This window comes from Podarcis erhardii (genome assembly GCF_964252035.2).
Source record: "Podarcis erhardii genome assembly, chromosome: 6".
Lineage (NCBI taxonomy): Eukaryota > Metazoa > Chordata > Lepidosauria > Squamata > Lacertidae > Podarcis > Podarcis erhardii.
The window spans coordinates 93,125,530-93,149,847 of record NC_138510.1 but is presented as its reverse complement, the minus strand read 5'-3'; the positions used below and the strand labels follow the sequence as shown (position 1 = coordinate 93,149,847).

At 45.8% G+C, this 24,318-nt stretch overlaps 1 protein-coding gene across 1 annotated transcript in view; it reads left to right on the top strand.

Moving 5' to 3' along the window:
• The window catches only part of CACNA1E (calcium voltage-gated channel subunit alpha1 E), a 477,487-nt gene that overhangs the window by 442,077 nt on the left and 11,092 nt on the right, over positions 1 to 24,318 (top strand). Inside the window, exons 43-49 of the mRNA XM_081866509.1 lie at positions 3,369 to 3,474; positions 7,276 to 7,383; positions 8,497 to 8,597; positions 9,625 to 9,731; positions 14,336 to 14,444; positions 18,501 to 18,629; positions 22,470 to 22,650. Coding sequence (XP_081722635.1) covers positions 3,369 to 3,474; positions 7,276 to 7,383; positions 8,497 to 8,597; positions 9,625 to 9,731; positions 14,336 to 14,444; positions 18,501 to 18,629; positions 22,470 to 22,650 — 841 coding nt within the window. The remainder of the gene's footprint in view (positions 1 to 3,368; positions 3,475 to 7,275; positions 7,384 to 8,496; positions 8,598 to 9,624; positions 9,732 to 14,335; positions 14,445 to 18,500; positions 18,630 to 22,469; positions 22,651 to 24,318) is intronic.

The window sequence follows — 24,318 nt, the reverse complement described above, 5'->3', positions numbered from 1 at the left end:
TGCTATCATTTCCGAAGAACAGAGAGATTCACAATAAAGTATGAAAGGCTTTAGATTAGCGGTAGAGCAAATGTTTTGTATGCAGAGGATCCCAGTTCCCTCTGCCCCCTCCGGTTCAAAGCCCTTTGGGATCTGAGATCGTAGAAACCCACTGTCGTACAAAGTGAATGTTACTGGATTAATGGGCCAGGAGGCCTGACGCCGTAAAAGGTTTACACAAATCCTTCTGTGTGTTGAAAGACCATGTGGCTCACAGGGCCACAATGTCTAGGCAGGCCCACTTCTGCCACACTCCTTCCACATCTCTGTGTTTAACAGATGTCAGAAGGCATTTTATATGCATACAGGTGTACATGAGCAGAAATCCTCAAAGCGAGAAAGGACCCTGCTCAACTGTTTCATCTGCACCTGCTTAGAACACCTTCTGCCATCTGATGGGTGGATGTGTTTTTCAGCACATTTATGAGGCATTTATGTTAACTCTCTGAAAATAAGTCAGCTTGCAGCAAGATGGTTCGTTATATTAGAAGAAGTTCTGATTATGCAACGTTCGTTGAGCAATGTAGGGCTGTGGTCCTCAGCATGCTTGCATGGGAATAAGCCCTGTCAAGCTCATTGGGACTTAATAGCAGGAAGGTGAGAACTTGCAGCCTTCCAGATTTGTTCCTGTCAGACCCACTAGCTTGACCAATGAACAGGGATGGTGGAAACTGTAGTCCAACAACATCTGAAGAGCCGTAGATTCCCCACCTCTGGTGAGTAGCGTTGCATAGCTGTTGGCATCCATCTGTCTTGAGTGACAATGGAGTGCGCCTCCAGAGGTGAAGTCAAACCGCAAGAGAATCACAGGACATGGTGTGGCTGTAGAGACTGGTAACTTGTCACTGCTGCCTCCCATCTCATTTCCCAGTACGTTTCCGAGCACAATTCAAAGTGTTGGTGCTGACCTTTAAAACCCTAAACAACCTTGGCCCAGTATACCTGAAGGAGCATCTCCACCTCCATCGTTCAGCCTGGACACTGAGGTCCAGCTCCGAGGGCCTTCTGGCAGTTCCCTCACTGCGAGAAGTGAGGTTACAGGGAACCAGGCAGAGGGCCTTTTTGGTAGTGGCACCTGCCCCGTGGAACACCCTCCCACCAGATGTCAAAGGAAAAAACAACTACCAGACTTTTAGAAGACATCTGAAGGCAGCCCTGTTTAGGGAAGCTTTTAATATCTGAAGGACTATTATATTTTAATATTTTGTTGGAAGCTGGCCAGAGTGGCTGGGGAAACCCAGCCAGATGGGCGGGGTATGATGATGATGATGATGATGATGATGATGATTATTCTGCTGCATTAGCAGCACTGAAGTGACCTCCCTAGGGTACAAGCCTGGACAGTGAGTATGGAGGTCCTGGGCTGCCCAGAAGACAAGACTTCACTCTCAGCCTCACTTATGTTGTCCAAAGGAAAGCAGGGCAATACATTTGACACTAGCTTGTTTGCAGGAGTTGCCAGAAGGAGGTGCACAAGACGTCATCCAGCTGTCTTAGGGACTCCGTTCCAGATTTCTGCAGGGTTTACTCCTTAACCTCTTCCTCTCCCAAAGATGTCCGGCAAGGCAGCAACTATCTGCCTGATAAGAGTTGAAAACTGAAACCTTCCAGAACATGACCCTTCCAATTCTCCCATTCTATGATAACCAGCTAGCTCAATAAAATATACTGTCTTTTTACAGTCCTGAATGGCATATATTTAGTTCCCTTGTGTTGGGCCATATGGAAAACTAACTGTAAAGATTATAGGCAATCGCTCTGAAAACGTGCAGCTCAATCTGTGTTGACTAATGGAAATAGAAGGAAGGAAGGCTGAAGGCTGTAGAAGGAGCATGAAATATTCACCAAGCTGAATTGTCTTCAGTGGAGCTCATGACTTAACAATTGCATGGTTCAGTCATGCAGCCTAGATGGCCAGAAACACCCACCTCTGAAGCTGAGCCAGAAAGGGTTGTGTGATGTTCGGAGTGCTGTGGTTGACTGCATTAAGCAGCATTCCTTCAATCCTTGTTAGTAACAGAAGGAATTTGCAGACCAGGTTGTTGGAGACCATGATCTGGTGAGAGAAGGCACCATTTTGGAAATTCTGGCATCCTGTGTGCATTCTGTGACAGGGTTGCAGCCGAAGCTTCAGGACTTAGACACATTTGAGTATAGATTGTACAAGAGAGGACTGTTGAAAATATATCCTTTAGCCATTCAGATTTGCCTGTCTGTGGCATTAGCCAGGATTTTACCGTATTTTTCGCTCTATAAGACGCACCAGACCACAAGACGCACCTAGTTTTTGGAGGAGGAAAACAAGAAAAATAATATTCTGAATCTCAGAAGCCAGAACTGGCTTCTGGGATAGCTGCGCATCCTTCATTCGCTCCATAAGACGCACACACGTTTCCCCTTACTTTTTAGGAGGAAAAAAGTGAATCTTATAGAGCAAAAAATACGGTAGTTTCTGTTCATGGCAGCGCTTACTTGCACTCACACTCACCTGTTGCTAGAAGCACACAAGGTGGAAAAAACATATTGCACAAACGGAAACATGTTTACTACTTTTGAGCCTGAATTTCACCTAATGGTTTTGGGTCAATGGTGGCTCTGAAGGGACCAGAACGAGGTTGGGTGAATAGGTGGGGGGGGGCACAGAACGATATACAAAGCAGTCTGTACACTCTGGGAAGTGGATTTGGCCATTTCACTCTCCCCTCCTGGGGGTAAAAGGAGCATGACTTACCCACTCCTGCCTTGGTCATCAGTTTTTCTTCATTTGCACCCGCTCCCTCTCTCTCTCTCCTCCCGCTTCAGACTTGAGATGAGTTCAAGTCATTGCATGGGCAATCATGTTCTGCCAAGCATAATCTTTCTTCTGAAATAAATTAAACGCAAACTCAAAAAGGGGGCGCCAGGATGTAGCTGGGTAGCAAGTTTATCACAGAGAGGCCTCAGTTTGTATCCTGGGATGCAAGATTCAACAAAATCGGGGGAGGGGGCAAGAGACAAAATGGCTCTGAAAAAGATAGAGATACAGATCCCCTGGGGCTGTCTCTCCTTTGCAAAGTCCTATTTCTTGCTCCAAGTCAGTAAAACGACATGTAGGTTTAACAAGATGAATAAAAATGGCAAAAGACAGCAAGCAGGCACACTGGGGGGGGGGGACGGACGTGATACCAGCTGGGGGGGGATGGAGGGGGCGATCCTTGCCCTCCTTTTTGGCTATCCCACTTGATGCATTCTAAGCCCCCTTTTCTCGTGTCTCCCTGATACGTTTTTCGATATTGTTTTCTGCCTGCTTCCCCCCACCCCTGCTTCCCCACCCCCACTTTCTTGTGCAGAGGCTGGTCCTGATGAATATGCCGGTGGCCGAGGACAACACCGTCCATTTCTCCTCCACCTTGATGGCGCTCATTCGAACAGCTTTGGACATTAAGATTGCTAAAGGTAAAGCAGCGGGGGCAGGGGGCTGAGATGGAACAGCCAGAGGGGCCCGTGGTTGGGAATCTTGCCAATCGTCCAATGCCTGAGACTCTTGCAGAAAAGAAACTGTTTCGGCAGTCTACTCCATATCCCTCACACTTCAGAAATGGTTGGGTGAATACAGTGGTGCCCCACAAGACGAATGCCTCGCAAGACGAAAAACCCGCTAGACGAAAGGGTTTTCCGTTTTGGAGGTGCTTCGCAAGACGAATTTCCCTATGGGCTTGCTTCGCAAGACGAGAATGTCTTGCGAGTTTTTCTGACTTTTTCCCCCTTTCCCCCCTTTTTCTAAGCCGCTAAGCCGCTTATCCGCTAAAAGCCGCTAATAGCGCTAATCCTCTAAGCCACTAATGGGCTTGCTTCGCAAGACAAAAAAACCGCTAGACGAAGAGACTCGCGGAACGGATTCTTTTCGTCTTGCGAGGCACCACTGTATAAAGGCTGTGTACATGCTGTACCTTTAAAGTACATGGCCACCCTCAAAGAATTGTGGGAAGTGTAGTTTGCCCACCACCAAGCTACAGTTCTGAGCATCCTTAACCAGAGGCATAGCAAGGTCAGGGGGTACCCGGTGTGGAAAATTTCTTGTCCCTTCCCACCCCCACCCCCCACATTCAAACTATTAAAAGATGGAAAAATAAGATACAGTCTCAACTGTTATTTTCTGGTTTATTTACTGAACATTGTGAGCATAAGCAGCTTTGGCTTAGCGGCCCAGGAGGTCATCCACATGCGCCCCGGAACCCAGGCACTATTGGCAGCCACCTCGGCCTCTGCAGGCCAACTCAGTGGCCCAAAAAACCCAACTGCTGCTGGCGGGGGAGCTAAGGAAGTCGGCCTCAGCAGCATCAGCCCTTTCCTTGCCTTCGCCGCACCCCCAGCCTTAGCTGATTGGCCAGTTGGGTTGGGGGCAGTGTGAACGTCTCAAGGCAAGGAGGGTCACAGGAAGCTTCCGGGACCCGGGAAGCCCTGCCCACCTCTCAGAGACGAGCTTCAATAAGTTTATTTTTAAAATACTTATTTTTTCCAGTTTGTCACTCCCCTCAGCAGTGGCACCCGGGGTGACCCGCCCCTACCGCACCCCCTTCCTACACCACTGTCTTTAACAAACCACAGTCCCCAGGATTATTTATGTGCTTTAAATGTGTGGTATGTACACACCCAAGCATGACATTTTAAGAGCAGCAAAGTACATTCCCTGCCCCTGTGACATACCTACCCTTTCCCCCAGCCCTGGGACAAGCACCAATAAATCAGTTCTCCAGCATAAATTAGGAACACACTGGCCCTTTTTCTCTTATAGATGTGATGGGTGCCTATTGGCTTGTCACTTCCTGCGGGCGCTGAAATAGTAGGGCATCTGTCTTCACATGTTGTTTAGGGATATCCGCAAAGCTTTTGCTTAGCTTCTCCCTAAAAACTACTGACACTGAAAGCGGGCGGCTGGTGACAGCAGGTCTGTGTGGGATGGCTTTAGGATCAGAATCTGAATGGAGCCACCAGGATCAGCTTTTTGGGATTAACAGAAGGCTTGTGTGGGTTGCAGTAGGCCTGGTATCTTATATGAGGGACCGACAGTGTGTATAATAAGATAATTTTGAAAGTTGTATGTAGGACTTATGTGGGGGGGGGGGGAGTAGATTTCCTGCATTATTGACACCAACGTGTCTTAATTCCCAACCATTTGAATTTTACTTGCAACTCAGAAAGAACTGTTGGTTTTGATAGCTGTTGCAGCTTTCTGAAGCTTTCCTGTATGTGAAAGGATCTAATCTGGAGGGGGGGAAACATTTCTGCCCTGCAGGTTGGGAGGTGGAAATTAGTTTTGGCAGGGATGCCGGGACTTGACCCCTGCAGAGCTAAACTTGCCAGACCATTGCTAAATGAAGACAAGTTATTGTCAGGAGCTCGTCCTACACTCAGGTAGGACCCTGACAGAGATACATACCTGACTGGCATGATCTCTCCCTCTTGGTCAATCGTTCGGGAGCTTCAAAAGCTTTCTTTAGCCTGAACATCACAGTGACGGATGCCAACAGACACCAGCACATTTAGGGATCCGCAGAGTCTTTGCAGCTTGCGTAACAGACCTCAGCAACTCAGCATTTTGGCTAATCTACTTTATTTACATATAAACACACACGGAGCACTGCAACATGGCTTCCTCTCTCTCTAGCATCAGACAGCAAAGAGAAAGAACAAAGGTCAATAGTCCCACTTCACAGAACACAGTAACACAAACATCCTGTCTCTGCCACTTCCCACTCTGTGGAGTCAAAACATATACCGTCATATGATAGACAACAATCCCATGACTGCAATCATGGAGCAGGAATTCTAACAGTTACCATGTCCTTGTGCCCGCAGTCTCACAATGGGAGGGAAAATGGGAACTGTGTCAAACCCTGATGCCAGGAGTCCATTCATTTTGGCTGACCTTGGTACCCAATTAGAATCTGTGGGTGTCTCTCTTCCAGGACCATAAGGGCCGAGTGAGATGTCTGATTTTGGGTGCCATTAAAGGATAATACATTTTTAGCTATTTAATTTGTTGCTGTTCCAGGGAGAGGTGCTCCTGAGATTCTCTGCTTCTCGTGCCAAAATAACTTGGCCAACACTGGGTACCTTATCTTGCAGAGTGGGACATTTGCTGTTGTACCTCAAGAAGCAACATGTTTTGGGCTGGCTCTCCACCCTCCTCTTCATCAAGAGAGGGGAGGAGTCTTGTCTTTGACGCTCTGAGCTTTGGAGGTACCCAAAATCAGCCGTGCTGCTTCTGAGTGCCTCCAAGGCCCAGTGTTGACAGCAGAAGCTCTAGATTAAATATACTGTATATGGTTGCCCCTGTGCATTAATGGGCCTCTGTTGATGTTTGTGTTCAGTTCTGTACTGAACACTTCCCTTCTCGGTATTTCTGTATTTCTTTCTGCTGAGGCACTGTGATATAGTGGACCAGAGGTCTACATTTGGGCCAGGTATTCTGGTGTTTGAATCCTTCTACAGTCATGAGGCTGACTGTGTGGCCTTTGGGCAAGTCATGTGCTCTCAGCCTCACATATTTCACTGTTGTTGTCGGGATAAAAAATATGAAACACACCCCTCCACCCACTGCACATCCACCTGAGTTTCTTTTTTTTTCTTCAAAAAAATTATTGATTTTCACAAAATTATAAACACACAAACACATAAACAAACAAACATAAATCATAACCTTAGTAAAACTAATTTTATTAACATTGTTAAGTGACTTCCTTGTATTCCCCTAGTTGAATTTCAATGAATATCATTTTAATGGTTTTCCAAATCAGTATTCTTATAAAATTAACTTAATCACTTAATATCTTTCTTTCTTTCCAATTCAGCATTAGGCATATTAATTCATCACGTTGCATATTTAAATCCTAAACCTATCTGGTAATTGCAAGCTTTTTCCAATTAGATTAACTTAACATATTTAAATAATCATTAAATTTTGTCCATTCTTCCTGGTACTCCTCCTCCTTCTGGTCACGGACTCTTCCAGTCAGGTCGGCTAGCTCTGAAAAATCCATCATCTTCATCTGCCATTCTTCCACTGTTGGATTGGTTTTTCTTTGTTTTTCTTTTTCTGTTTTCTGTTTTTAGATGATGTTCTTTGCTTTTTTATATGTATTGTTTTTTTTCTTTTTTTATTCTTTGATTGTTATTATTTTTCTTGTTTTTTCTGTAATCTTTAAAATCTTAATAAAAATTTATTCAGTTTCATTTTGGCCCGCTTTCTCCTAGGCGGTGCAGATTGGCAGCAGCTGGACTCCGAGCTCCAGAAAGAGATTTTGACCATCTGGCCTCACCTTTCACAGAAGATGCTGGACCTGTTGGTGCCTATGCCAAAAAGTGAGCTATTGTTTAGGCGTTGCGGCTGCCAGGTCCCTATGACGACAGGACTGGGATAGGGAAGACTGGAAGAAGTAGGAAACGGTAGATGGTTGGAAGGACAGATAGATGCATAGAGAGATATGCTTGGTTGCCAAAGAGTGAAAAAGAAGAGGGAGATAAACGATCACATTTACCTCCTGATTCCTGGCCATTTACTTTGCAGATATTTTATATGACCATCAAGTGCTTTTTTCTGGGGGTACGCAGGGGTACACATACCCCTAAACATGTTGTGGATATAAGTTTGGCCTCATTGAGGGGCAGTATTTCAATATGAGTTGGAAAACGAGAGTACCCTTAAACATTTTTTTTTAGAAAAAAAGCAATGTGACCGTCTATCTTTAGGTCCCAGGCATAAACATGAGAATGAAATTCTGAAGTATTTTCCTGCTAATTCTCATCTCCAAGTAGCCAACCTTTGGAGCAATTCACACACACACACACACACACACAATAGCGTCGCAATGGGGGGCAGGGGGCGGTGCGCCCTGGGTGCCATGTCTGGGAGGGTGACAAGAAGGCACCCCGTGGAGGCTCGCAATGGTGCGAGCAGCCATCGCACCAATGCAGCTGCATGTGGAGGATCCTCCATTCATGGCAGCAGCCGCGAGCAGAGAATCCCGGCACCATCTGTACGGCGCTGGAGTGGCGCCGGCAGCAAACCGCTATGTACAGCGTATGTGTGGTGTCGCTATGTACAGCGCATGCGCCGTACGTAATGATGCCGCACATGCACCCTATGTAGCGATGCCCCGCTCCGGGTGTCATGACGCCTTCGTTTGCTCATGCACACACACACACACACCTGCACACTTTTAAAATCAGTTTTAGAAAAAAAAAAAAAATAGGGCTGAACAGAAAAACACATTTTTCAGGAGGTGCCTCAAACAGATAGCCAATGGCACCTCAAGATTCACAGAGCGAAGGGCGTTCCTTTGTGTAATGAACTTGTATGGTTGCTTCACAGCCATGCAATGACTGGCATGTCCCTGATTCAACTTTCTACACAGCTGCTAATGCACCTGAAGAGCATAATTTCTGTTAACATAGAACTCTGCCTTTTACTTCCAGCAACGGACCTGACAGTTGGAAAAATCTATGCAGCCATGATGATAATGGACTATTATAAGCAGAGTAAAGCTAAAAAACAAAGGCAGCAACTGGAAGAACAGGTACACGTCCACCGCAGCAAGTAACAGCAATCCTACTGCATTGAGGGTTGAAAGTTTATGGAAATGATACTTGCACGAGAAAGGTCAACATGGGCAGCTGGGAGTTATTTGCGCAGGAGTTAACAGATGACTTCCAACCTATTGATGCATTCCGTATTTGGTTTTTCATGATTGCCTTAACTGTTAGGCTTGTTTTCTGCTGTTTCTCCAAGGAGCTCATCTTGACTTATGTACAGTTTCCAGCTAGCCTTTCAGGCAATTTACAAGGCAATGGTGGCCCTAGGAATAAACGGGCAGGGGGCAACACAGAAGGGGGTCAACGGTGTCTCCCGTACTGGATTCCATAAGGAACAAGCCATAGCATATGTCACATTGATGCTTCCATCCCGGGGGGGGGGGGGTGGAGGGGTGCATTCCCTGAAGTGAATGCCATTGATTGTGACATCCCATTCCATCCCATATAAACCATGCTTACAGCCTTACTGTAGTTCATGAGCAATGGAGAAGGCATGATTTGTCTTATAAGTAACCACAAAGGCTTAGAAATTCCCCCCAGTGCAGCTCATCTAACAGGACCAGATCAGATTGGGGGGGAACTTTAGTGGTTCCCCCTCCTTTCCCCTGCAGTGGTACCTATTTATCTACTTGCACTGGTCTGCTTTCGAACTGCTAGGTTGGCAGGAGCTGGGACAGAGCAACGGGAGCTCACTCCATTGCGGGGATTCGAACTGCCTACCTTCCGATCGGAAAGCCCAAGAGGCCTGTTGGTTTAGACCACAGGGCCACCCGCGTCCTATGGCCAGAGGAAGAGAGGGGAGGGCAGGGGAAAGGATTCAACTGCTCTCACTCACTTAGTTGTAAGATACACACACCCGACCGACTTCAGATGTGCATGCCAAAGAGGTGCAGTTCCCTATCACAACTAGATTCACCCTTAAGAAACACTGTGTTGTTGTTTATTTACCAATCTGTATTTTGAATTGAGACTATTTCCCCCTCCCCCCTTTTTTTATTATTTTGAATTCAGAAAAATGCCCCAATGTTCCAGCGCATGGAGCCTTCCTCTCTTCCTCAGGAGATCATTTCTAATGCCAAAGCTTTCCCTTACCTCCAGCAAGATGCCCTTTCAGGACTGTAAGTGTAGATGTTTGAGTAAAACGACATGTCCATGCGGGCATTTCTGCGTGTTCGTGCTGCGGTTGTGTTGTATTTTAAATAGCACTAAATATACAATGTGCTCTTCCCAGGCTAAGGGTGGGAGAGAAATAATAAATTTGGACTCCCTGTGATCAGCAGGGGAGGAGAGCATCTGTGGGAGAGTTGTCCCACTTGCTTGCTCCGATGCAGTTTAGCAAGGGGGAGGGACAACCGACAGACTGTTCCCCTCCTCCACTGCAACAAAATACAGTGGTGCCCCACAAGACGAATGCCTCGCAAGACGGAAAACTCGCTAGACGAAAGAGGTTTCCGTTTTGGAGGTGCTTCACAAAACGAATTTCCTATGGGCTTGCTTTGCAAGATGAAAATGTCTTGCGAGTTCCTGCGGGGTTCCCCCCCCCCTTTTTCTAAGCCGCTAAGCCACTTATCTGCTTATCCGATAAGCCGCTAAAAGCCACTAATAGCGCTAATCCGCTAAGCCGTCAATGGGCTTGCTTCGCAAGACGAAGAAACCGCTAGACGAAGAGACTCACGGAACGGATTCTTTTCGTCTTGCGAGGCACCACTGTAATCCAGTTTGCAATTTAACATGGGCCTGCTTAATTTGCACTCCACAACCAATACAAGAACCGTCATTCAGCTGTCCTTCACATTTTGCATTTTGTGAGGCAGCTCTTCAACAAATATATGCATGCAAAATGGGAAGAGGAAGAGGAAGTGCATAACACACAAAAATGCATGGCGTGCTGGAAAATTGCTTGCACAAGTGTGTGTGTGTGTGTGTGTTAGTCACCATAGATAGCTCAGTTGGTAGAGCGTGATGCTCTTAATCTCAAGTGGGTTTGAGCCCCATATAGGGTGAAAGATTCCGGCATCTCAAGGGGTTGGATTTGTCCCTTCCAAGTCTACAATTCTGTGATTCTACATGAGGCAAGACTGCATATGCTGGGAGTGTGCAGATCTTTGTGGTACCGCAAACTGATGCAGGAATGGGGCAAAAAATGACTGAAGAATGGAGAAATGAGAAGCAGAGGAACCAGAATTGACATAAACACCTTTCCGTATTCCAAATGAGGCACTCGACGTATGACGGCCATACCCCATTCAACTGAGTTTACAGGTGATGTAAAAAATGGGGTTTGGCTTTTGCTGCCCAACTCCCCATGGGGCTCTGAGCCCCCCAAGTCCATGATTGGTCAGAGAAGAATGGATGGAGGCAGGATCCAGTGGAAAGCAAGGCAGATATTTATTTTTCTGTTGCAGCAGAGTTCTCTTCCCTCCTTTCAAGGAGGGAGAGACCCTGAACAAAAGTGTGCAGGAACCTTTAAAGACTTTGGACATTGCCCAACCCCCTTAGCCAAAGACCACCCCAAAATCATCATACATACACTATAGGAGGCAGTCTACAGCAGAAATCCTGTCTGCCAGAATACCTGATAATGGTCACTGACTGCATTACCTGTGCAACCTGGCTATTCTTTTGTGATGGTTAATATTCTAGTTCCTGAATCCAGGTCACTGGCTCACCCTATTCATACACAAATATGCCCTTAAGACAGGATTTGTAGGTGAAAAGACAATGGGAAGCCTTTCCCCATTTGCCTCCCTTACTTCAGAGGAATATTTTGAGGTTCATGGGAGAGTCAAAATGGCTTCAGGATTACTCTCCTGTACTATTTCAGACACATGGTTTATATCATGGGTAGGCAACCTAAGGCCTGGGGGCCAGATGTGGCCCAATTGCCTTCTAAATCTGGCCTGCGGACAGTCCAGGAATCAGTGTGTTTTTACATGAGTAGAAAGTGCCCTTTTATTTAAAATGCATCTCTGGGTTATTTGTGGGGCATAGGAATTTGTTCATTTCCCCCCCAAAAAAATATAGTCCAGCCCCCCCACAAGGTCTGAGGAACAGTGGACTAGCCCCCTGCTGAAAAAGTTTGCTGACCCCTGGTTTATATATTTAGATATGTGTGCATTTATGAATATTTATTCTACATTTGAGACCTTAGAATTCTTATAACACAGGCAGTTCAGACAATATTGCCATCCCCTTGTAGAATCAGCCGATATTTTACCAGCGACTGTTGCCTGTTTTTCCCTACCATGGAAAATCCGATTTGAAAAGAATGGAACCTTAGCAAAAACTCCACAGGTGTGGCGGTTCCTTGTTGCTATTTCCCCTTATTTTTCTTCAAGCTCCTCCTGCTGGTTTCTGCCTGATTAATTGCTTCCTCTTTCCACTGCTGCTAATCTGACCCCCCCCCCAATTAGAGAATTCCTGTTGTTTCATGTGTGTGTGTGTGTGTGTGTGTGTTTAATTACTCTTGCTGCAAAGGGGGAAGGAATTACAGTTTCTTAGAAAGGGCAGAACGTTAACTCTTCTTTTAGTGGAGAAAATTCACAACCAGAGAGAAAGTCACTCTGCATGAAGTCCTTTACTGTTTTCTGTGGTGTGTGTGTGTGTGTGTGTGTGTGTGTGTGTGTGTGTGTGTGTGACAGGGGGGTGGGTGGAGAAGGAACAACTTCTAGAAATGATTAAATAACCATGAGGAGGAGTTGGAAGAAAGGTGAGGAGGCTCGCGCCTGCTATGTGACCAAAACATAACAGAATGTGCATTCGGGGAAACAGCATATAGACTCTGCTGAAAAATAAAAGGGGAAAGCAACAATTAAGAGAATGCTACCAGCTCACCTTGGGCTCCATGATCACTGCAGATGGTGACAGCAGCCACGAAATTAAAAGACGCCTGCTTCTTGGGAGAAAAGCAATGACAAACCTAGACAGCATCTTAAAAAGTAGAGACATCACCTTGCCAACAAAGGTTCGTATAGTTAAAGCTATGGTTTTCCCAGTAGCGATGTATGGAAGTGAGAGCTGGACCATGAAGAAGGCTGATCACTGAAGAATTGATGCTTTTGAATTATGGTGCTGGAGGAGACTCTTGAGAGTCCCATGGACTGCAAGAAGATCAAACGTATCCATTCTTAAGGAAATCAGCCCTGAGTGCTCACTGGAAGGACAGATCCTGAAGCTGAGGCTCCAAGACTTTGGCCACCTCATGAGAAGAGAAGACTCCCTGGAAAAGACCCTGATGTTGGGAAAGATGGAGGGCACAAGGAGAAGTGGATGACAGAGGACGAGATGGTTGGACAGTGTTCTTGAAGCTACCAGCATGAGTTTGACCAAACTGCGGGAGGCAGTGGAAGACAGGAGTGCCTGGCGTGCTCTGGTCCATGGGGTCACGAAGAGTCGGACACGACTAAACGACTAAACAACAACACCAGCTCACCATCTGACAGTGCCAAAAGATGTAACAGAAATGACCAATAAATGGGAGACAAATCTGAATTGGGTCTTGCCATAACCTGGCAGGTGCATCATTCTAGGGAACAGAAGTAATCATGGGTACAGTGCTATCAGCAGTGTTTTCTACTACAGAAAGACTCAGCGTGCCTCCAATATAGTCCACAGAAGATGCAGAATTGCAAAGAAACCAGCCCTGATCATAAAGGCTGAATGGGAGAAAGGCCAGAATAGCCCCTGGTTCCTTTTCCATTCCTCCTCCAAAGTTTTTCAAATCCTGTGCTATGTCAAAGTCTGAATGTGGGAAAAACAACAACCCATTGATAGCATTTTTCAAACTCTACATGCAGTCTAGAAATAACTTCGAATGAAAATATTATTCAAAGAAACCCCCTGCATGTACAAAACATTATTACAGAAACATATAGGCCACTGCGGAAAAGGTTTTCTCTGATTCAGCCCTTGTTAAATTTGGCTTGTCAACCAACTGTACATGTTCCATAAGTACTACATTTACTTGGGCATATTTATTTGGAAGGAAAAATAGTTGATGGTACAGCTGTACGGGTGGCACTATTGATTAAAGAAACCAAAGAGCTGATGGGGCAGGTTTGAAGACGGCGTTGTTTTTTAATCTTTTGCTGCTGTGTGCAAATTAAAATTGGCTTTCTTATCCTTCCTGCACAATCCAGGTTCATAAGCCCATTGAGTTTAACAGGACAGAGTTAAGTTGCATGTGTGACCTCTCCCCTTGGAATAAACAGGATTAAAGTGGACCTTACTTTGGTTGGATCATGCCCCTTGTGTTTATTAATATATGGCTAGCTTAACAATAGTAATAAAACCATAACACCTTAAAAGGTCCAGCGGCTTCTCCCAAAGAGAACTCCACAAACTCCACACAGAGAAGGCCCCGTTTCTCCTCTAAATGAACATTTATTTCTAATGGCAGTGGCCTCTGGAGATCTTCGTAGAATCGTAGAATTCTAGAGTTGGGTGGGACTATGAGGATCATCTAGTCCAGCCCCTGGAAATGCAGGAATCTTTTTCCCAATGTGGGGCTTGAACTCGCAACCTTGAGATCAATAATCTCATGCTCTACTGGCTGAGCTATCCACTGCGCCCCAGAGAAGGCGTGTTGTTCATCATGGAGTGAGGCTCTTAATGAAATGCTGCAAGATCTTCTGTTTGGTGGGAGTCAGAGAAATAACCGACAGGAGTTGGACCATCAGAGCTTTGTGTTCTCCTTTCATTTGAAGCTAGGTTAACTTTACAGGAGCAGCAGGAGCGGGTTCCCTTCCCTGAGCCCACTCTCTCCCCAAGAGATATTCCAGCTGGCTTGCATGGATCCATCCCATGGGGAATATCAAGAGCAGCAATCTCTGGTAAGTCCATTTATGAATGCTTCTCGTGCTATCCTGTTGCGTGGCGAGTCCCCCCCCCCCCAGTGGAAATAATGACACATGACACAATTATTAAGGTTAATGGGCTAAATAAGGCCACAACTTTATTGGTTACAGGTGATGAGAGGTATTGGCTTAGGCATTGGTCCTAACCAACTATATCCGACTTCAGCCCGTCCACTTGAAGTCCAGGAAGGGTCAACCACCAGTAGGGGGAGCCCTGTTGATGCACATCAACTAGGAACTCCCCCAGGGTCACTGATTGGGGGCGTGCCTTAGGCCCTCACCTCCATAGGCTTCGGGCAGGGCCACGCCCCCTGGAATCCTTTATCAGACTACCCTTCAATATGTGGGGCAGGTGATGGCGCTATCTCCCCTCTTCCATCTACAGAGCAATACCAATGCCTAACCGCCAATACCAAGAAAGTTGTGACGATTTGCTACATGGTAGGCAAAAACCAAGTGGCTAGTGCCAATTTGCCAAGTGGAAAAATTCCTACCAGGCCCCTCAAGGGCGACCAGCCAAGGTCCATAGCAAGGTCAAAGAACGAAAACCTTATAGGGCGGGAGGGTGGGAAAAACAGGAACAGCTGGCAGGCAGCAAAGAGGGAGATCTCCGGCCACGTCCTGGTTTAAATAGGGCAGGCCCACACCCCCAGAGCCAGCCAATTGGCTGGCCAGGAGGTGACGTGGCTGGGAATCCTCCAGTCACACAGAGGCTGGGGCCGTGAAGCCCACAACTCCACCTCCTCCAAAGGGCGGAAGTGGCTTTCTGCACTGCTTCATGTGAAATCCTGGCACTTTGAGGTGTCGTCTGGGGTTCAAGCATCAGTGTGCTTGCCTAAATAGACGGCTTTACTAATCTTACCTCTTCTCTCCTTCTAGACCTTTATTCCTAGGAAATATTCTGCCAGTCTTTCCAAAAGCCATCCTGTGGGGTGTTGTATTGAAACTGGGCCAGGTTTAATTCCCTCCCCTTTGTTTATTTATATCTACGTCAAGAGGCTAAAAAAAGATACGAGTTCTCCAAAATTCTGTCTGGTCACACCCTGAGCCCTTCTTGTCGAAGGGCAAGGGTGCCGTTTCAGTTAGAGAAAAGGAGGAGACCTGTGATGACTGTTGGGAACATGTGCCACCATTCCTGGATTCGTCTCTGATAGGATCATTGGGAAGCCAAGAGGAGCTGACTTGAAGAAGATTAGACTACAGAGTACAACCAGGATCAGGCCTGAATATGGGGCAGGTTTTACAAGAAGAAGAGTGAATTTCTCTGTATGCCAGGCAAGGCTCAATTGTCTACCTGAGCAACGGTATTCGTCTGGGAAATATCCACTCCTTGTCTCTCCTCTTAGACTATCAAGGGGTGCTGATGTCATAGCTGCACAAATATGATAGACCTAATGAAGGAGCCTAACTCTGAGTACCACCAACACACTCAGCCATCAGAGTTTGCCGCTGTCCTACAACCACCTAGAAAGGAGATTTCTGGTAGGCAGGACCTCTTGTCTGCTCCCGATAGGAATCAGGGTCCTACATGGTTATCTTTACTATGGTTCTCATGAGGTATACAAAAGTAACAACAGATGCTCACAAAATATATTGCTTTGTCCTTTTAATCTGAAATGTATTTAAAAACTTGAACGTTACTGAATGTTGCCTTCCCTTCCTCTTCCAAACCCAAATAAAACACGGTACAGTGGTACCTCTGGTTACGAACGCTTCTGGTTATGAACACTTCAGGTTACAAACTCCGCTAATCCGGAAGCAGCTGCTCCTGGCTGTGAACTTTGCCCCAGGATGCGAATGGAAATTGCGCACCAGAGGCGCACATGCAGCGGGAGGCCCCATTAGCAAAAGTGCGCCTCAGGATAAGAACGGTTTCAGCTTAAGAACGGACCTCCAGAATGAATTAAATTCATAAACAGAAGTACCACTGTATCTGTGCATTATGTGCAATCAGACAGGTTTTTCTTTTCAAAAGCAGGAGTTCCCTCAACGCTATTTTATACCTATTCATATTCATTGGATTATTTCCCTGCCCTTCTCCATAAGGCCACAGGGCAGGTTACAACAATAGAATATACCATTATAAAAACACATAAAACTGTTGCTTTTAACTGTTTCTTAGAGATTCTAAGAGACTTTTAACCTTAATGAATGTTCAGTGACAATTTTAGCAACTAGAGAATCAGTGAATGGATAAGCCCTACTGGAAGGTACAATCATTCTCGCAACTGTAAATCCTTTGGCTATGGACAGACATGTTTTGCAGAACTTTAGAAATGCAAAATGTATGCAAACTACCGATTAATAATCAAGTCAGATCGTTGGGATGCTATCAGTGGTTACTTCTGGCTTAAACTAGTTTTTTAAAAAATTCATTGTTCATTGAAACTGTTGATAATGCTGGTCTTTTCACAGGTTGGTTTCCTCTCATTTTGTAGCCATTTCATCAGGTGGTTTATCCAGGGTTAAAACAACAACAACAACAGTATCCAGTGCTTCTGGGTTTGTGTTCATCGTGTCTCACTGCTGGTGTCCATGCTGCAAAACTAAACTGTTTAGTCACATCACACAAATGTGAACATATGCCTCTGACCCAAACATGCACTCAACTTTTCAGTCGGCAGCACTAGTGTCTGTGTGTGTGTATATGGTTGTGCGTGTGTGCACATCTGTGTGCCACCCATGACACTTGTTGCACTTCAGTGCTATATAAGTGTGCCTCTCCAGTCTGCTCTGTGTGCTTCTCAGAGTGTAAAGTTTGTATCACACACAAAACATACAGTGTGCATGCTTGTGCTCTTTCCCACTTCAGCCTGAAACAAGAAACTGCAGGCAATCTTTTGCCAGACTCTTCTGTGTGATGTCACTCCTACCAGTGACATACTAGGCTGGTTTGTATACGGCTAGGTGAGCCTTAGGCTTCAAGAAGGAATTCAGATGGTGTCCCTTCTCTTTTTGATGATCTTACCATGTTGTCTGAACCTGGACAAACTGTGGTTAATCTTAACCATGGTTTATGGAATCCTGGACAAACTGTGGTTAATCTTAACCATGGTTTATGGAATCCTGGACAAACTGTGGTTAATCTTAACCATGGTTTATGGAATCCTAACCATGGTTTATGGAAACAGGCCTACTTCAAACCATAGTTTGTGATTCTGGCTTGTTCTCACTAACCATAGTTAAGATTAACTATAGTTTAAGGATTGGATAACATGTTAAACTATGGTTTATTTAAAATGGAAGCTGAAGCTTTCAGTCTCCCCACTGCAGCCATGCTGGGGGGAGGGAGGGAAGGTGTAACATGTTAACCGAGGGCACGCTGCCGCTCACCCTCATAAGGCTAAACAGTGGTTGCATGCAATCTGAGCCACTGTTCCCTGACCTCCCCCCACCCAATAAAATAATTATATGATTTATCATTATTGCCCCTAACAAAAAGAGAAATAATGAAAATGGACATCAAACAGAAATATCCCAACACTTTGTGCATGTCCGGAAAAGCCGTTACTAATTGATCAGATAGAGAGAAACACACATAATCTGCCGGGCTTTAAAAAATCCAAGAACAGAGCCCACAGAGTGCACATATCTGGCATCAAGAACATTTCTGCCAGTGAAAGTGCTTTGAGAACTGCAGCTGGAGATAAACCAGAAAGGCACAGAAATCCAGCCCAGTGGTTCCCTTTGAATGCCATTGATTTAAATCCAAACTGATGTCCAAAAAAACACACACCATCCAATAGGAAGAAAAAGCTGTGCTGGATTTCCACACTCAGATAGACTGAAACCAACACACCTGTTTTCCAATTACTGTTAAATATTCCTAAGCACACTTCCTTGCTTGCTAGTGAGTGCCAATGTGCTTAGGATTTCAGTCTCCTGCTCCCTTTCTTACCAGCATAAAGCACTGTGTTTTAAGTACACTTCTAAAGCCATTCCTAATGCACTGATGAAAAAGTCATTGGCAGCAGATGGCAACCTATGTGATCAAGCAAAACCCCATGAGCTTGGCTGTGTGTTTATTTCCAGGAGCCAGAGGTTAGAGAGTTTAAAAGAGTGCAGCCCTCTAACTGTGGCAGCTACCTCCCGGTGGATACTCAGGAACGAGCTGTATCTGGGAGGGCCTCTTCCATGCCACGCCTGACTGTGGATCCCCAGGTAAAACCAAGTGAAACAATGACTGAACAAACAGGAATTTAGCATGACATGAGATGCATGAACCTTTCCCACAGGAGGCTGATGCTTAGCTTTAGGGTGCATAGGCTAAAATTTGTCACTGGTGTCATTTGAGTTGGCCGCCTACGAGGCAGTCCTCCATCCCCTTTGAGAAAAGAGTTGGAAGGCTCTGCCTTCACCGAGATGGGGAATATACTCTCTAACCACCCATGGAGAGCTGGAATGCAGAATTAGTAACTTGTCCAAGGCCACCATGGGGCAAAGCAGGGAATCAGCCATTCCGTTGCTCAGCTTTCACACTAATCCTTCCTGCCACCTTCTTCCAAGACTGCAGTGAAACGTAGCAGGGTTGTGCTTTGCGGAAAACCACCTTCTTGCTCTCCTTCAACCAAGACTGTTGCTGGTGGCAGCAAGAATGGCGACAGTTTGGAAGAGCCCTTCTCCCACCCGGAAAGTATTTATTTATTTTCTTGACATAGCCGCCACCTCTTTCAAATCTATTCCCATTGTCCTAAGACACTTGTCTACATGGCTGCCACCAAGCATTCTGTCCTGATCTTGGCCATACTTCATCTCTTTGTCTGTTGAGCCAGGGTTTGTTTTCCCCCCTGTCTGTCCGTCTCGTAATCATTTTTGATTAACAGAGAGATACACACTTTCCCAGGTTTGTAATCTTAAGCCTATGCTCCTTTGCGGTAATTAAACTCTCACTCTCAGCTTGAAGGGCCCTTGTTTGCAAAAGTTGTTGTCAACGTCTGTTGTGTCAGCCTGGCAGTGCTTGCATAAGCAAATTGTGAGGGAAGCAGGGACTTTGTACCCTTCAGTCATTCTGCTGAGAAATCTGTGCTTGACAACAATGGCAACTTGACAGCTGAGTTCTGCTGTTGCTCCCTTGGTGCAACGATTTCCAGTTCCAGAAAATCGCACCCTAAAGTTTCGTTGTTCCCCCTCGATTCTAGACACAGAGAGGGGTGTCCAGTAACAGCTGGCTGATCCCACAGGAGGGAGAATGATGGAAAGCAAAACCAGAGTTTTACAGGAAGGCAGGAGCTTCCAGATGGAAGGGTAGAATGAATGGGAAGGGAAGGGAATCTCAAAAGTAGGAGCAAAGGGGAAAAGGGGGCAGGAAGTAGGCTGAGAATGGACTTGGTGAAAAGGCAAAAGATGAGTAAATGAATTAGGAGTGGGGAAAAAGAAGGCTTTTGCTAGCAGAAAATTAAGGACTGGATTTATAAATGAGAAAGAGCAATTTAGCCGAAGATGTGGTTTTTTAAAATTTATTTTTTAATGAGAGATATGGGAATTAAATGGAGAATTTGACATTCAAATTCAAGGCCTCATTCTCACAGGTGAAGCTATATCTGGGCTGCCTTGCTTCAGACTGCAAGTGTGTGCTCTTGTGAATTAAGTGTTCCTTCATACAAAAGAAACAGCCAGGATATAGAAACCAGCATGTCAGAGGGAAAGAGGACAGTTTTGTACACCCGGGGAATTTTTAAGTGAGGGAAAGCATTCAGTCCCCCAGCGACTGAAATAGTAGGGCTCAGACTATCACTTATCATTTCAGTGAAAAGCAGGCCACAGATTCAAAACAGACCCAGACAGATAATCTGAAGCTGGGAGACATTGGGTGTTGCTGGCAATAGCAGTACAGTGGTACCTCGCAAGACGAATGCCTTGTAAGATGAAAAACTCGCAAGATGAAAGAGTTTTTTGTTTTTTGAGTTGCTTCACAAGACAAATTTCCCTATGGGCTTGCTTTGGAAGACAAAAACGTCTTGCAAGTTTGTTTCCTTTTTCTTAAAACCGTGCATTCAGGGGGTGCAGTTGCGACTTGACTTCGAGGAGCAACTCATAGCACGCGGTGTGGTAGCCTTTTTTGAGGTTTTTGAAGACTTTGGTGATTTTTGAAGCTTTTCCAAAGTCCGTGCTTCGCAAGACGAAAAAATCGCAAGACGAAAAAACTCGCAGAACGAATTAATTTCGTCTTGTGAGGTACCACTGTATTTGCGTGTCGAGGTCCCCAGGGCCACCCCAATAACTCACACATCACACAGAATTTTTGTTTAAGATTTTTGGCATAATTTTGGCCACAACTTTATTAAAATACAAACATGTGAGTGGTTGTGTGGGCATTGGTTGTGACTATCTGCCCCCACCATGGGGGACAGACTGACATTCCGCACGATGCGAAAGTCAGAATAGGGGAATACACTTGGCGGTAATCACGGAGCAGGGAACCTGCCCTCACCCCAAATGCAACCAGGAGCTCATCGCTATGGCCTGAGCCCCCTTGACAGAGTGGACAAGCAATAGTTAGCCCCCAATTCCTTTAATGGAATCCCTTGCAGCAGCAGTATTAGAGGGGCAGGCACAGCCAATCCATGCCCCTCAACCAACCAAACCATAAACCAATGCCTAACCGCAACCTTACAAGTTGTGACGATTTGCTACGCAGTAGGCAAAAACCAAATGGCCCCAGCCAATCAGCCAGATGGACAAAATTCCTACTGGGCCCATGACAGGCATAGCAGACAACCCCCTGACAGGCATAGCAAGGTCAAAGCGAACAACCCTAATTCTAGGGAGGGAGGGACGGGCAATCCGATGCACGGGCGAAAAGAGGAAGCCCTAGCCTCGTGCAAGGAGTTTTAGCATTTCTGGCTGTCAATCAACAAATGGCAACATTAACTTCTTCCCAACAACAAGGGAAGCCCCAATCGCACCAGTGGCCAACGGTCAGTTAGCCCGCCCCCAACTCTGGAGTGTCCTGGCGGCCCCCACCGCAACACGTGCTCTCCATGAAGGAGAACACGCTTCAGCCAAAGAACACTGAAACTAAACTTTCTGGTTATTTAAAAAGAACTCAATGTAAGCAAAATATTACAAACCACCAGAAACTCAAATTTTCATCAAGGGAATCATAAATAGTAACACAGTAATACTGATTTTTATATTTTTATCACATTCACATATATATATATATACTAGCGATCAGTCTTCTTGAGCAAATCAGAGCAAGTCATCCAGAGCCCAGACTCCTTTTCTCAGATGAGGAGAATGGCCAGAGTCTATTGGAAGGCGAATATGCTCACACTCCCCCTTTCAAGCTCCCATGTACTCCCCCCCCCCTTAATCATTAAGTTTTGTTCTGCCATTGACAACCCCAGCCCTCCCTCAAAAGAAAGAGCCCAGAGTGTTTCAGGAGGTACTTGAAATGTACTATCAGCACCCAGTAGATAAAATATACTCTGCTATTGCTTAACAATATAGCATTTCCCATATCCGCCCATTTCTACCTGCCAAGTCCAGATTCTGTGCAAGTTTTCAGCCTGACTCTGAAACAGTAGTGCTGATGTGATTTGACACAGCAGATTTCAGGAGCTGGTCCATTCATGTAAGTTGAGGACATCCTGTAATAGATGAATCTACACAGACTCGCCAGATATGAGTTCCAGTAGTTGCTATCAGGAATTGGGGGGAACAGAGTCTTATTCAGTCTTTAAATCTAAAATTCTAGTCTGTCACTACTTACGAGGAAGCGTGGGACATCAGTGGGGCAGTTGCTGTCATTCTACCGGTATGTTAATTATGTTAACCTAATCATAATTAGAAGTACATGCCCGCCACAAAATTCAGTGGGAGCGGCTCCTCCAGACCCATCTGCTGTTAAGTGTCTTTACACTTTCCCAAACTAGGCAAATCCTTGTGACATTATATATCATGAATTGGTAATAGCAAATCTGCCTCCTGAACAGCAGCAGACCCTTGCTAACCATCCTGCCCACCCCCCACCCCACCCCCCATGGGATACGTTTCCAGGTGGTTACAGATCCTGGCTCCATGAGACGCTCCTTTTCTACTATTCGAGACAAGCGGACGAACACCTCCTGGTTAGATGAGTTCTCCATGGAAAAGAGCAGCGAAAACACCTACAAGTCCCGCCGGCGCAGTTACCATTCTGCACTACACCTGTCTTCAAGGCGCCTCAACACAGATTCAGGTAAATGGGAACGGGAGTGAGATGGAGCTTTTTTTAAAAAAAGAAAAAAAAGTCATATATTGATTTGTAGTAACACTTGAGACTGGAGACTCTGAGATCACATTATCTCAATTCCTTCCCCAGTAAAGGCCAGGAGAGTTATCTTTGTATTAGAAAACAAATGTGGCCCATTAACATTTGCTCAGGTTGTGTAGCTAACTTCTGAAATGAGAATGTCGCGGTAAACTCCTCTCCTGCTAAAATCCATGACCCCTGGGTTAGCAACAGTGGGAAATTGCTTTTAGCTGGATCTTGGGGGAACTAAGCCATTTCCAAGGGATGTAGTGAGAGGTGTCTTACATTTGCGTGTTCAGACCCAGAAACCTCCCTCCTAAATAAATTCACACTTGACTCAAATTTTGGTTTGGGTTTTTGCCAGAATTTAGGCCACCACTTTATTGATTACAGCAAGTGACTGGGTGCATAGGCTCTGGTTCGACTAGCTCCCTGCCATGCAGGTAGCGCTGACCCAGGACACCAGCATAGGTCAGCCAAGGGGGAACACCTGGATAAGCGGAAAGCCGGGAACGGGCTATCTCCGCCACCCAAATGTCTCCCTGGACTCAGGCATGGGCACAACCCCCTCACAGGGGTTGACCAAAATCAATGAGTCCCTGGATTCCTTTAACGGAATACCCTTCACATAGGGATGGCGAGAGCAGTCTCCCATCCCTATCACCTGAACCAGAGCCTATCCGCATCCTTACAAGTTGTGACGATTTGCTACATGGCAGGCGAAACCCAAACGGCAACAGCCAATCAGCCAAGTGGGGGAAATTCCTGCCGTGCCCCTGTCCCAACGACAGACGACACACGACAGCATGGCAAGGTCAAGCACAAAGCCCTAAAAGTAGGAAGAGGTGGGCGGGTGTTCCGAATGCACAAGCCGAAAGAGGAAGCTCTGGGTCACGTGCATGGGCATAAATAGGTCCCTCGAACCGTTTGGACTGCGTCCCATTGGCCAGATTGCACCCAGCTATGAGGGACCTACCGGTTGGGTGTTGTGACTGACCAATCGTACCCACCCACAACACAGGGTGTCGGTTTTCCAGGTCTCACAGCAATAGGTGCCCTCTTTAAGGGAGGACCCGATATATCATATATGGAACTGACATAGTCCAAGGGAAAGGGAATGCATTGACAATGGAGGTACAGAGTGCTTATCAATATTTAACATAAAAAAAGATTTGGGACACCGTGAAGCTAATATGCCCATTTTTGGTGCACCTGCATTTTTAACCTTGGCTTGTGGAGTCAAAGGAAATTTGGCAAGGTTACTCGGAAAATTCCCCTAACAGGCTAAATCAATTTTTACTACCTTTTTCTACAAAATCTTACAGTGTTGTGCACACCATGAAATACAGCTTTCCATGGTAATTTAGCTGGTGCCTAGCTACCACTAAATAAAGCTGAACAATTGGCTGTCTACAACATTTGCTCAACCCATCCCAAAATGGTTATCTACATCACTGAGCTCTTCTAGTTTACTTCCAATGTCCTCACAGAGCTTGTTTTCTGCAATGCAGGTTCCAGGTGGACTTTCTTTACTTCCCCACTTTTGTGTATGTGTGTTACATTCCTATTTCTTGTGTGTGGATATTACAGGTTTGTCACTGGCAAATTCCATCT